General features: G+C 46.0%; 4 protein-coding genes across 4 annotated transcripts; 1 reads left to right on the top strand and 3 right to left on the bottom strand.

Moving 5' to 3' along the window:
- Nucleotides 1-1,047: 1,047 nt before the first annotated feature.
- On the bottom strand, nucleotides 1,048-1,311 carry PAAG_11604 (hypothetical protein; the record flags this gene model as incomplete). Its single annotated transcript, XM_015847223.1, has 1 exon — nucleotides 1,048-1,311. One exon carries the CDS (start codon nucleotides 1,309-1,311, stop codon nucleotides 1,048-1,050), a length of 264 nt encoding a protein of 87 aa, XP_015703132.1.
- Nucleotides 1,312-2,037: 726 nt separating this feature from the next.
- On the bottom strand, nucleotides 2,038-3,940 carry PAAG_03393 (hypothetical protein; the record flags this gene model as incomplete). Its single annotated transcript, XM_015844956.1, has 6 exons — nucleotides 2,038-2,136; nucleotides 2,193-2,393; nucleotides 2,455-2,586; nucleotides 2,785-2,859; nucleotides 2,977-3,356; nucleotides 3,715-3,940. 6 exons carry the CDS (start codon nucleotides 3,938-3,940, stop codon nucleotides 2,038-2,040), a joined length of 1,113 nt encoding a protein of 370 aa, XP_015701930.1.
- Nucleotides 3,941-5,788: 1,848 nt separating this feature from the next.
- On the bottom strand, nucleotides 5,789-6,365 carry PAAG_03392 (hypothetical protein; the record flags this gene model as incomplete). Its single annotated transcript, XM_015844955.1, has 2 exons — nucleotides 5,789-5,912; nucleotides 6,076-6,365. 2 exons carry the CDS (start codon nucleotides 6,363-6,365, stop codon nucleotides 5,789-5,791), a joined length of 414 nt encoding a protein of 137 aa, XP_015701929.1.
- A 2,633-nt stretch (nucleotides 6,366-8,998) lies between these two features.
- On the top strand, nucleotides 8,999-12,066 carry PAAG_03391 (chitin synthase B; the record flags this gene model as incomplete). The annotated part of the gene is made up of 6 exons (XM_015844954.1): nucleotides 8,999-9,079; nucleotides 9,269-9,722; nucleotides 9,787-10,148; nucleotides 10,203-11,049; nucleotides 11,111-11,306; nucleotides 11,370-12,066. 6 exons carry the CDS (start codon nucleotides 8,999-9,001, stop codon nucleotides 12,064-12,066), a joined length of 2,637 nt encoding a protein of 878 aa, XP_015701928.1.
- Between the last annotated feature and the right edge of the window lie 101 nt (nucleotides 12,067-12,167).

The raw sequence follows: 12,167 nt of genomic DNA, 5'->3' as shown, positions 1-12,167 counted from the left end.
GTCGCATAAGAAAACTCAAGCCAATCCTCCGTATGCTCCAAGCCTCAAGCCACGAGCATATCTCTAACCAGCTACCGCGAAGCCTGAGTCTTTCTTCTTGCATAGCGCGTGTATTATATTAGCAGCAAGGGAATACATAATACGAGAGGCGTGTTGTCATTACGGATACCATACTATTGCTGTATTTATACCGTCCATGTATCAATACAAGCATGTATTGTGCTGTACTGTACCACACGCAGCAGCAAAACTCGATTCCCTGTTTCTGATGTTGATATCTGAGATGATCTCAGAGAACTCCGAGCATTGACCTTCGTCTCCGCACCAACCTCAAATTCTCCTCAAATTTCCACTCGCAACACCCAAGATCTCACTGCTCTTTCAGTTGCAGTTGCTCTTCCAGAGGGAGAGTATACAAGACTGATCCCTCATCGCCCAGCAAAACCAGCTTCAGATGGTTGCTTTTAAGCATTCTCAGGCCCCCCATTCTACAGCACAACATTCTCGTTGATCTAGCAATTTCCTGCTGATTGAACTGGCCTTGGGAGGTCAGCGATGTTCACCATCCTGTCCAGCAAAGCGACGGCCTTAAGAGTCCTTAAGCCAATCCACTCATATTCTGAACCGCCTCTGTCTATTGTTCTACGACGCACCCAAATATCGACAAGTCTCCGGACAGAGGTTTAGCAGCTGGAATGATACTGCACAAAAAATAAAATGACCCTAGCATCCAGAATTGCCAACAACTGCACCCCTCCCATCATAACGCCAAGACCAACACATCTTGCTCTAGTGGAGTGGATGATGAAGACTCCAACGGCAAACAGCCCAAGAGCCTCAAGCAAGGGGTGCAGCAACCAGGGAAACAGGCAGTGAAGTGATCTCAGGTTCCAAAGAATTGAGCCACTGCTACGGTATCTTCCTAACTCATGGCGATACAACATTTGGCACAAGTTTTACCTCATTAATGTCCCCTACCGATGCTGCCGGGTAGGTTTGTGTCTATATATTAGATGGAGGAAAACATGACAAGTTAGAATCGACTGACTACCTAGCCAACTGGTTTGATGCCTCGCATTGAGTTTGAGGTTGGACTATAGAGTCCATGTGAACTACAAAGTCAATCCAGAGTAACAGTGTCGGGGGCGTAAGGCGAACGCCGTCGAGCGGCCCACCAGGGGGCCCTGCACGTGATTCCGCGTACCTACCACGTATGGAGACTAGCACAAACTGTTTCTCTTGGGTGGTGCAAATACTCGACTCCCAGCCGTTTAATTCATCATTCACCCTTCTCTCACGGACGCCATACATCACAGCTAACAGACTTTCCGATTCGTTCCTGTGGATGGTGAAGGAGCGGGCACCAGAAGAACACCTTTCGAACCAGCACGCCAAAGAGGTTTTGAAGGAATTGCCAGAGTCATTGGGCACAGCAGCATCACCAGCGTCGCTGAGATGCACCGCGGCCTGATCTTTGACAACAAGCGCCAAAACTTCAGAAGTGCAACCCCCAGCGCGACCTCCTCCTTCAGTCAATCTCAGTCTCAGAACCCTCTGTCGCAGTTATTCACTGAGCACCGCGGCTTACAAATAGGGGAAAGTCCACTTCTAGGAGGCGCAGATCTCCAGAGAAGGAGGCCGAGCCATCCAAGCAGTCACGTTTCATCGGTCAGCTGTCTAGGGATGACCCAGAGGACGAACTAGTCTTCTCGGAACAATTGGTACATCAGCTGAGCATATTTGATAAGAATGGAGATAATTCCTTAGGATAACCTCGTTCTTTGCTGCCTGGTGATCTCACCAGCTGGCCAACCGACCTCAGAACAATTCACGCTTAGAGCTGCTCGTGGCGATCTCCGATGCAATCAAGGCGTATCGATTCCTTCATCTTGTTGGTAATATTCCACACAGGGATATGTCGGACAACAACATAATAATAACCGACTAAGACGCAGTCTAAAACTCAGTGTCCCAAAATGAACTGGTAGATCTTATACAGGCTAGCATCGAATGGCAAATGCCTAGACTGGGAATGGTTTAGCCGTTTGCTGTTAGAGCTGTACGAACATGACTTGCGTACAATTTGGCCCCATCAGCGTTGTCAACATTATGGGCAATTCTCACAAGGTTCTTGATCTAGTTTGGTCATCGTGTCAGCATTTTGCCGGTCTCGGTCGATATTATACTCTCACCTGACGACCATTCAGACTCATTTCAGCAAATTTACAAATATCTTCTTCCGCAAATTCCGCCTTTGCTTCACCGAGAAACTGGTTGAAAACACTATGGCGAGCGGACGGATCCAAGTAATCATACCGGAGTTTTAGATGGATTCGATCAAGGATTGCTTCGTCGAAATCGTTGAGTCGACCGGTGGTGAGGAAAAAGTTCCGCTATGGTATTCAAGTGTGTGAAGGAATGTAGCAACAAGGCGGTTTCGTTCCAGCTGTCGACCATCTCATTGTTGCAGATATACATCAGCCTCGTCCAGCAGCAGAACCGCCTCCAGTCATTTGCAATGCGGAACGTACGAGTGAGCTGGACTTCCAATTCCTCAGCTATTGCACTTAAGTCGCCGGATGAGAACTGAAAATGATTAGCAGGTCGAAACCATTTCATGCGATAAAAACCTACCGTGTAGAGTGGCCGTTCAAGTCGTTCAGCAATGGCCTCTGCGGTAAGCATTTTCCCACTCCTGGGGGGCCGTTATCACGAATTCAGCTTTCCCGCATAATATTGTTCCTGAGGAATGAACATACAGCAAGAGAATAATCACCCCCTCACCCTTTTCTGCAATAACACTGTTAAAGCTTTCTCCATTTGTGGCGCTGACAGGGCTTTCAGTAAGAGATTTGATGACTATTTTTCTTCTTGGGGATAGTTAACATATCATATGGAGTACTGGAGAACTTAGTCCCTCAATAATCTCCACGGCAAATTCTCCTGAATAAGCTGTGTTAGTCTGGTTCCACTCACTATGTCACGAGCATGGATGTCACCCCATAGCTTTTCATTTAGGGAAAAGCCATGTACTGTTGGTGTGCAGATAACCAAGTCACCCATCATCTCAGTAGGATTCAAGCCGTTACTTTGACTTGACAGATGGTTTCGTTTTCCACAACCTGGCCCAATATCAAAGACATTCATCTTTTTAACCTCCAATCTCACATAATTTGGGTTCATCGTTCGGAAAACCCAGTGTTGACCATGACCCTGCTGTTCACAGAGAGTTTCAATAGTTTGTCCTTCTCTTAGACAAGCAAATGTCCTTGGTACTGACAGTGACGGCAGCCCATCAAGCAAATAAATTTCTGTCCGCTTGCCAACAGGTGTGATTTGATTGCTGGGTCCGGGTGCTATTCTAGAGGATAGGCTGGGAGGTTTTCAAGTCACCTCATTCCTCAAAAGTCTCTGTTGATAGTCTCAGTTGACATGCCAAACACCTCCCCATTAAAGTCAGAATAGTGGCCATGGATTTGAGAACAGGTACCGTTGAGTGATTTTTTGTCTTTGCCAAAGCTATACTAAACACAGCGGGGCAGACCTGGGAAGGGCAGGTCACATAGGCTAAGGCACCCAGTTTGAAAAACTCTCAGAGAAGATCATAAGATATTTTCCAGTGTTTCAAGAGTGAAATAAGCTACTTTGAGGTGCACCAATACACTTCCTCCATTTATCGTATCAGCAGGCATAGGTGGACCGCAGCCTTGTTACCTTCATTGCCCTGTTCTTCATCTGACCTGGGATAGTTTTTCAATTCAGCAAGGAAATGGTATGGCAGATTCCGCTCAGCCTGTGCTTTACCATCAGCATATGATGTGTAGGTGCACAATACCACAGGTTTCTCTGCCTCAAGTGCAGCTGTTCTAATGGCCTTCAACACAACTCTTATGAAATGTCGCAGACCCAGTGACTTGATGTCAATGTTGTCTGAATACATGTCAGTCGTATCTATGCTGGGACTGTGTTTTACTTACAGATATGTTTGCAAATGATGAATGCATATTCATCCAATTCCTAGCATCCTGAGAAGGCGGAGAATCAACTATCTTATAGACAATATGCCTTGGAATCCCAGCTGTGTATATCCCATTTAACAAGGTCCGCGATATTATATGGTGTTGACATACACTTCGTTGACGGTTTTGTATTCCACCTTGGAGGCGTGAATCCTTTTGTGATCCTTCTCAGTCTTTGCTGTTAGTTTGCTCCGTGCTGCTGGGCTTGCTTATAGGGTCTGTAAAGACGTTGTGTTTCACTGCCACTGTCGGCGAAGGTAGGAAAGGTACGGAAATACGTTGGCAGGTGGGATGCTGCCATGGATGTTGCGAGAATCGCGCAGGGATACGACGATGACTGCTACATATTGGACTTTCAAAACCGGCCCCTGCCAGATGATTTCACAGAAGACTGGCTCTACCTTATAGTTGCAGATACATAGGAATGACTCAAACATTATAAAAAACAGTGTCTATACGTCTGCCTGGTGAGCTTCTGCTCACCCTCAGACATATCCGACGAATGCGTCCCATTCCGGCCGTAAAAATCCCGATGTTCATTCTAGTCAATCTGCCCGAGTTCTCCGACCCGTTTACAAGGCTCCAATCCACGATCGAACCCACGTCCGAAGGAGAGGTGGAGGAAGGAGATAGAATAATTACATTTTTTATCGGATCCACCAACGCTAGCGATGACTGTTTACCGGAACGCTCTATAATTATCAGATAGGGGAATTAAGCGGAGTCCAGGAGAACAAAGCGGAATATGAATAATTAATACAAGCTGTGAATGGATTGATTAATTGAAACTTCATTCTCTTTCCAATCTAGTGGCTATGCAGAGCTATATACTTATACTCTTTATGAATAACAGAGAAACTTAGATCTTAAAGCTCAATATATATACAGATTAGAGGCTGCCATAGTAGAAAGTTGTATCATACAGTATTTCATTCATGAATGTTATCACGATTCAAAGTGTAGAGAGTTATCTAATCTTTATAGATGTCATTGTCATGTTTCTGGTGTTTGCCAAGTTAATTATAAGCTTTTTTATTTTTTGCTGTAGATAAGAGTGACAGAGATCATTAAGTTAGAGTAAGAATTATAGGGTGAAAAGAAGTTATTAATAAATAAGAATAAATCAGCTCTTAGAGGGATTGTTGACTTATAAAGATAATCAGAAGACATTAATATTTATCTAAAAAGAAGGGAAATAGAGAAATAATATCAATTACTCCACTCATTGCTTGCTCACTGTTCACGAATAACATTATTATTAAGACTTTTAAAGGAAAGCTACATATCAATAAGAAAGTAATGATGATGACATCAGTCTCAGGCACTGAATGACAACCATTAAAGAAGAATCAAACATCATAATTAGAAATTCAATATCAAAATTATTGAGGTCTTTGATCATTAGTTTTTAATGACAAAGTCTCAACGTATAATCAATGATCTCTAAGTTCACATGCCAGCTTATTTAGTTACGGTTAGTAAAACTAAATCCCAGCCTCATGATTTACAGTTTATGAATCGGTTGAATTCTCAAATAACCCTGTAACCTTAGCCACTGAAGCAAAATAACTGTTTCAATGCCTCTGGTTCTCCTACTGTGGCGGACCTGCTCTACAAGGGATGCACAGTTTCAAGCCTGTTGACTTGAAATACTAGTCTTTTGCCGTTGTTGGAGTGGTTAAGATCTTGGAATTCGCCCTGAGCTCCACTCGATGACATGACTGCTGCCGTCGAAACTGAGTGACATCCAGACTCTCTGCTTGCTTGAGCTAGATAGTGTTCTGGGGGAGCTGGTCCTCATCACCAAAGACATCACTACCAGAATGATCACTGTTACCCTCATTCTCACCAGGGTCGCGAGTGGCGAGTGGAGCCACTTTGTTTATCCACTGTCTGAAAAGATGACATTCATGGCGGGAGCCACCTTCACGCTTTCTCTGACTCTATTCATTGTCAAGTCCAATCAATTGAGTGAGGCGCCATGATCAAGACAGCCCAGGGGGGGCCGGCGGCGAAGAGAGAACATGGAGTGAGGAATCGAGAGCGTGAGGCTTACAGCTTTATGGACAAGGGGCGGGGGAACGACGAGCGGTATTGCATGAGATGCTGGTGGGAGAAGAGTGAGAGTGAGAGAGGAAACGCAACCAGCAGGATGGGACTTGGTACTGGAGAGAGAACATGATGGTTCAAGGGGGAGCCAATTCGGCGGCGTGAAGCGTTAAAGACGTTCCTGATGTTCCCCCCGCTGGCAGGAGGCCATGGAGCAACGTCCGGGACCACAGGTATGGTGGTGGTGCTGGAGGAGAGGCCCCGGCCGGTGGGAACAGATTCAGATAAAACCACCATTTTCAGGCCGCTGGCTAAATAGTTAAACCATCACATCGTTAAGTAGAGTAAATAAAAATTATTTTTATATTTTAAATATGTGAATTTATATTTCTGATCAGGTTTTAATTTTGTACTAAGTTAAATCATTCTAATAACTAGTATTTTAAGTAATTATTTATACAGTCTTAAGATAAATAGGTGAATCATCCGCCTCGAGCAGCCGTGAAGCCAATCAACATCTGGCTACCTTTTTGGGCTATTTAACTGTTTAAACATTTAATAAAATATTTCACTGGTAGCACCACAAGTGTTTCTCTTTTTTAAGCGTTGGAAATTCTATGATACCAGCAGGGTACCTGGGACTGGTAGTCTGGGATATGGCTTGAATTATCTCTGATGCAAACTGAATATATTAAGGAGACAAAGGGGAGTCTTAGCTCGAGGGTAATAAGCCATAGGGGATGCAGGTGTGATAAGTTCCAAGGTTTGATCATCAAGCCCCTTTTACATATGGAGAAGGGATTGTTTCAGTTTCAGATGAGGTCTTAGGGGATTGGATGGTTGTTGCTGCTCCTCACCTGGGTTCAGTGAAAAATGGATGTTGCGGGTCAGGACCTAGGTTAGGCGGTTCAGGCAATGAGGATTTTCCTGACGGTTGATTCTGGTTTGATATAAATATACGGAGTGGAGTTTAGGGTGGATGAGAAATGTAATGAAAAATTGAAGAGTGGGGTGGGGGACTGGTATTTTGAACATATTGGTAGAGCATGAGCACACTGCTGCACGTCACATATGCATGTAAGGATAAGCGTTAAGGAAGGTATCGCAATCCGCCCACCCGATCAAATTATTTCACATTTCCCTGTCTGATAAACGCGATGTGATGTGATGGCCCAACCAAACCAACCAGTGCTCGGGGATGCTTGCGAAATGCCGTGGATACCCCTATGAGTATAATCATTCGTTGGGAATGACAGGACCGAGGCCCAGTTTTTGGAGAGATCTGTTACATGCTTACCCATTGGTTCAAAGAAGTCTGATAATGATTAAGCATGCCAATCTTGGAACCATTTATTGATTGTTGGCTGGTAGGTAGACGACAGTTCATGGAATCACAGAGACTTCCTTTGAGCACGAGAAGATGCGAGACAAATCGAATGGGAATACTAAGGGTGAGGGACCTGAAGTGCTTGCATACTTGGGGAACTGAACCAGAAACACTCCAGCCAGTGTGGCAAGATCAGTGTGGGCAGCTTGGGTTGCTCACAGGGAGCAAGGCATGACATGGCATGCATCTGTTAAGTCTTGTCTTGTTCTACCGATAGTTCCTTGGAAGGCTGTGCAACGAGAGAGGGGAATATATCTGGTTGGAGGAGTGGCGGAGTTTTGCAGATTAGTTGGGTGCTGAAGGGCTGATGTAAGTAAAGCATAGACTGGTCTAACGGACAATTCAGTTATTGATACGTACATACTACGTCCTGCGTACGCTGAACGGGGAGAGGGAGTCTTGAGCGGAGTGGATGATATGGCAAAGATGAAGGCAAAAATAAAGTTGGAATATACCTGGCGGTTATATGACCTGGGGGTGGTGTGGGGGGGTGGGAAAAATGCTGGCTGGTCGCCAGACTGATCTACTACTGTAACCTACCAAAGATTGGGAATGACATGGGGGACTTTTTTGATCCGGGAATAGAATCTTTGCGGAAAATATTCATTTTATCTTCTCTATCAAAATGCATGCTCGAGGGTCATTAATTATCATGAACATCGGCGCCAGCGAATTAACTGTGTATTTGCTCCGTCTGTGATCTGTATTTGATATGTTCATAAATAGCATACAGAGCCTTTTCAGTATTTTCGTATCATGGTATCGAGGATACCATACAATGGAAAGATTACCATCGCTTGAGTGGCTGGCTGGTGGGTGGACAATGCCCTCACAAGCCACCGCCCTGTAATTTTACTTTCAGGCCTGAGGGACTTCTGGCAGCGCAAAGACACTAACTGGTACAGTAAGTTTACCCTAGCAACCAGGCAGAATATTACTCGGTACCTGAACCAAGTATCCATAATAGCAGTGACAGGAACAGGGATGGTCGCAACGCCGCTTGTGTATGTACCAAACTTGACTTTCTGGTACCGTACCGTACCATACTCGCCGCCTGCGTAAACAAAAAACATCCCTGTTATTTTCCTTTCTGGCTTTTTCGCTCTCTTGGGGGAAAAAAAAAAAAAAAAGAAAAACCTTCACTCAATTGTCTCTTTTTCCCTCTTTTCCTCTCATCTTGTTGTTGGCGTGGGTTAACTCTGCTAGTCCGTTGTTGCTAGTTGGCACCGGGAATTGTCGACTGTATTTTTATCCTTCATGATTTCTCTCTCACTCTCTCGCACGCTCTCTTGCGCCTGTCTCTCTCTTCTTTTGCTGGTCTAGATTCTGTGCTTTTTTTTTTTTTGTTCTGCGTGTTCCACCGCCAAACTCCTCTTTTTCCTTCCCTCTCAAACCTCACCCAACCTCAACCTCAACCTCAACCTCTGCTCACCTCTGCCCATCTCTGTCTCTTTTCTCTCTCGCTCATCACAGCTTAATCTACACCTGCTATTATACATCCCGAAACCTGTAGCTCGCTTGGTTGCGACCACATTCTCTCATCATGGCCTATCAAGGCCCTCATTCTTCCGGCGGCGGCTACGGCGAAGCCCATCGTCTGCACGACCTCCCGCAAAACGGAAGTGTAAGTACTTTCCATGTACATTCATTCCTTGGTTACAATATGTGATCATACATATATCCCCTCCTGGTTACATCGACAACGTCCATGTTGCAAACCTTGGGATAATCCTGTTTCACTCTTCAAATCTTCTCCTTCTTCTCCACATCCTTCCAAGACTTATCCTGATCTTCTCTTTTGTCCTAAATAAAGCAATATAACCTCCCCGCTGAGCACGATGCATCTCAATCTCTCCTTCACCAAAACCAAGGCCCTTTCAGCGGCCCTTTCGACGACCCCCACCAGCGCGGTGGTTCTCCGTTCCACTCCGCCTCCGGATACAGCCTGACAGAATCCTACGTAACAGACCAACCCCAGTCCCAAGATCATTACGGAGGGCAGATGGGCGAGAATCCCGCTGCCGGCTTTGGCGTGCCTGGCCGCGTACCATCGCCATACACCCGCAGTGAAACTTCGTCTACTGAGGCCTGGCGTCAGAGACAAGGGCCGGGAAATCTACGTCGTTATGCTACTAGGAAGGTCAAGCTGGTTCAAGGCTCTGTTCTCAGTGTCGATTATCCGGTTCCTAGTGCTATTCAGAATGCTGTGCAGGCTAAATACCGCAATGATCTTGAGGGTGGGAGCGAGGAATTTACCCATATGCGATGTGAGTTTTTCTCTTACCGTGTATATAAGGGAATTACAGGAGATTTTCTAAATTGATATCTTAGACACCGCTGCTACATGTGATCCTAATGAGTTCACATTGCACAATGGCTACAATCTGCGGCCTGCAATGTATAACCGCCATACAGAGCTCTTAGTTGCAATCACATATTACAACGAAGATAAAATGCTTACTTCGCGCACTTTACACGGCGTGATGCAAAATATCCGGGATATTGTCAACCTCAAGAAGTCTGAATTCTGGAACAAGGGTGGTCCTGCTTGGCAGAAAATTGTCGTCTGTCTCGTTTTCGATGGAATTGACCCTTGCGACAAAGATACCCTCGATGTGCTGGCCACAGTTGGAATCTACCAGGATGGCGTTATGAAGAAAGATGTTGACGGGAAGGAGACTGTCGCACATATTGTTAGTAGATTGTCACACATCTAATATGCTTCTATTCTACTGACACCAAACTAGTTTGAATATACCACCCAGCTCTCTGTGACCGCTAACCAACAACTCATTCGGCCACACGATGATGGCCCGTCCACACTGCCTCCCGTCCAGATGATGTTGTGTCTGAAGCAGAAGAACAGCAAGAAAATCAACTCTCACAGATGGCTCTTCAATGCCTTTGGCCGAATCCTCAACCCGGAAGTCTGCATCTTGCTCGACGCAGGCACCAAACCAGGTCCCAAATCCCTCCTAGCGCTCTGGGAAGCCTTCTACAACGACAAAGATCTGGGTGGCTCCTGTGGTGAAATCCACGCTATGCTGGGTAAAGGCTGGAAAAAGCTCTTCAATCCGCTCGTCGCGGCACAAAACTTCGAATACAAAATCAGTAACATCCTCGATAAACCCCTGGAATCCTCCTTCGGGTACGTCAGTGTGCTTCCCGGCGCGTTCTCAGCTTACCGCTTCCGCGCCATCATGGGTAGACCTCTTGAGCAATATTTCCACGGTGACCACACGCTGTCCAAACAGCTTGGCCCCAAGGGAATCGAGGGCATGAACATTTTCAAGAAGAATATGTTCTTGGCTGAGGATCGAATTCTGTGTTTCGAGTTGGTAGCCAAAGCGGGGTCGAAGTGGCATCTGTCATATGTCAAGTCGTCCAAGGGCGAGACTGATGTTCCTGAGGGTGCTCCTGAATTCATCGGACAGAGACGTCGGTGGCTTAACGGTTCGTTTGCGGCCAGTATTTACTCGCTCATGCATTTCGGGAGGATGTATAAGAGTGGCCACAATATTTTGCGCATGTTCTTTTTCCATATTCAGATGCTTTACAATTTGTTTACGGTTTTCTTGACTTGGTTTGCACTTGGTATGTTCGCCCATTCGACTAATATCCAATTTTGGGTGGGTTTATTAACTGCTCTATACAGCTTCCTACTGGCTTACAACTTCCGTTATCATGGACCTCGTCGGTAGCCCGCCCAGCCCAGGGTCTGTGAGCGACCAGGAGCGCGCATTCCCATTTGGCAACACTGCGACTCCCATCGTTAATACAGTTCTGAAGTACCTGTACATAGCCTTCCTGCTCCTACAGTTCATTTTGGCTTTGGGTAATCGCCCCAAGGGGTAAGTTCACCACACTACCCATCTATATATAAACTCCCCCAAAAAAATAACTAACAACCCCAGCTCCAAATACTCGTACATAACCTCCTTCATCGTCTTCGGCATAATCCAATTCTACATAATAGTCCTATCAATGTACCTCGTCGTCCGCGCCTTCTCCGGCGGCAGACTGGCCTTCGACACGACCCACGGCATCGGCCCATTCCTGATATCCTTCTTCTCCTCTTCCGGCCCCGGAATCATCATCATAGCCCTCGCCGCAACCTTCGGCCTCTATTTCGTTGCCTCCTTCCTGTACCTCGACCCATGGCACATGTTCACGTCCTTCCCCTCCTACCTCCTCATCATGTCCTCGTTCATAAACATTCTAATGGTGTACGCCTTCAGCAACTGGCACGACGTTTCCTGGGGTACAAAGGGTGCGGACAAAGCGGACGCGCTGCCCTCAGCCCAAACGCAGAAGGACGAAGGCGGCAAAGAAGCCGTCATTGAGGAGATCGATAAGCCGCAGGCGGACATTGATAGTCAGTTTGAGAGCACTGTGAAGCGCGCGTTGACGCCGTTTGTTGAGCCGAAAGTTGTGGAGAAGAAGACGCTGGATGACTCGTATAAGAGTTTCCGCACGCGGTTGGTGACGTCATGGTTGTTTTCTAATGGGATTCTGGCTGTGGCTATTACGAGTGAAGATGCAAATAAGTTTGGGTTTGATGTACGTTCTGCTCTTCTCTTTTTTTTCTCTTCCCTGTTCTCCTATTTTTGATAACCATGCTCGTCTCTTGATGACCATTCAAAGCTGACACGATTGACACTCCAGTCCCGCGCAACAAGCCGCACAACCCATTTCTTCCAAGCACTGCTGTG

Source organism: Paracoccidioides lutzii (genome assembly GCF_000150705.2).
Source record: "Paracoccidioides lutzii Pb01 unplaced genomic scaffold supercont2.7, whole genome shotgun sequence".
NCBI lineage: Eukaryota > Fungi > Ascomycota > Eurotiomycetes > Onygenales > Ajellomycetaceae > Paracoccidioides > Paracoccidioides lutzii.
Note: the sequence above shows the minus strand (reverse complement) of the source record. Positions and strands in the feature narration are given on the sequence as shown.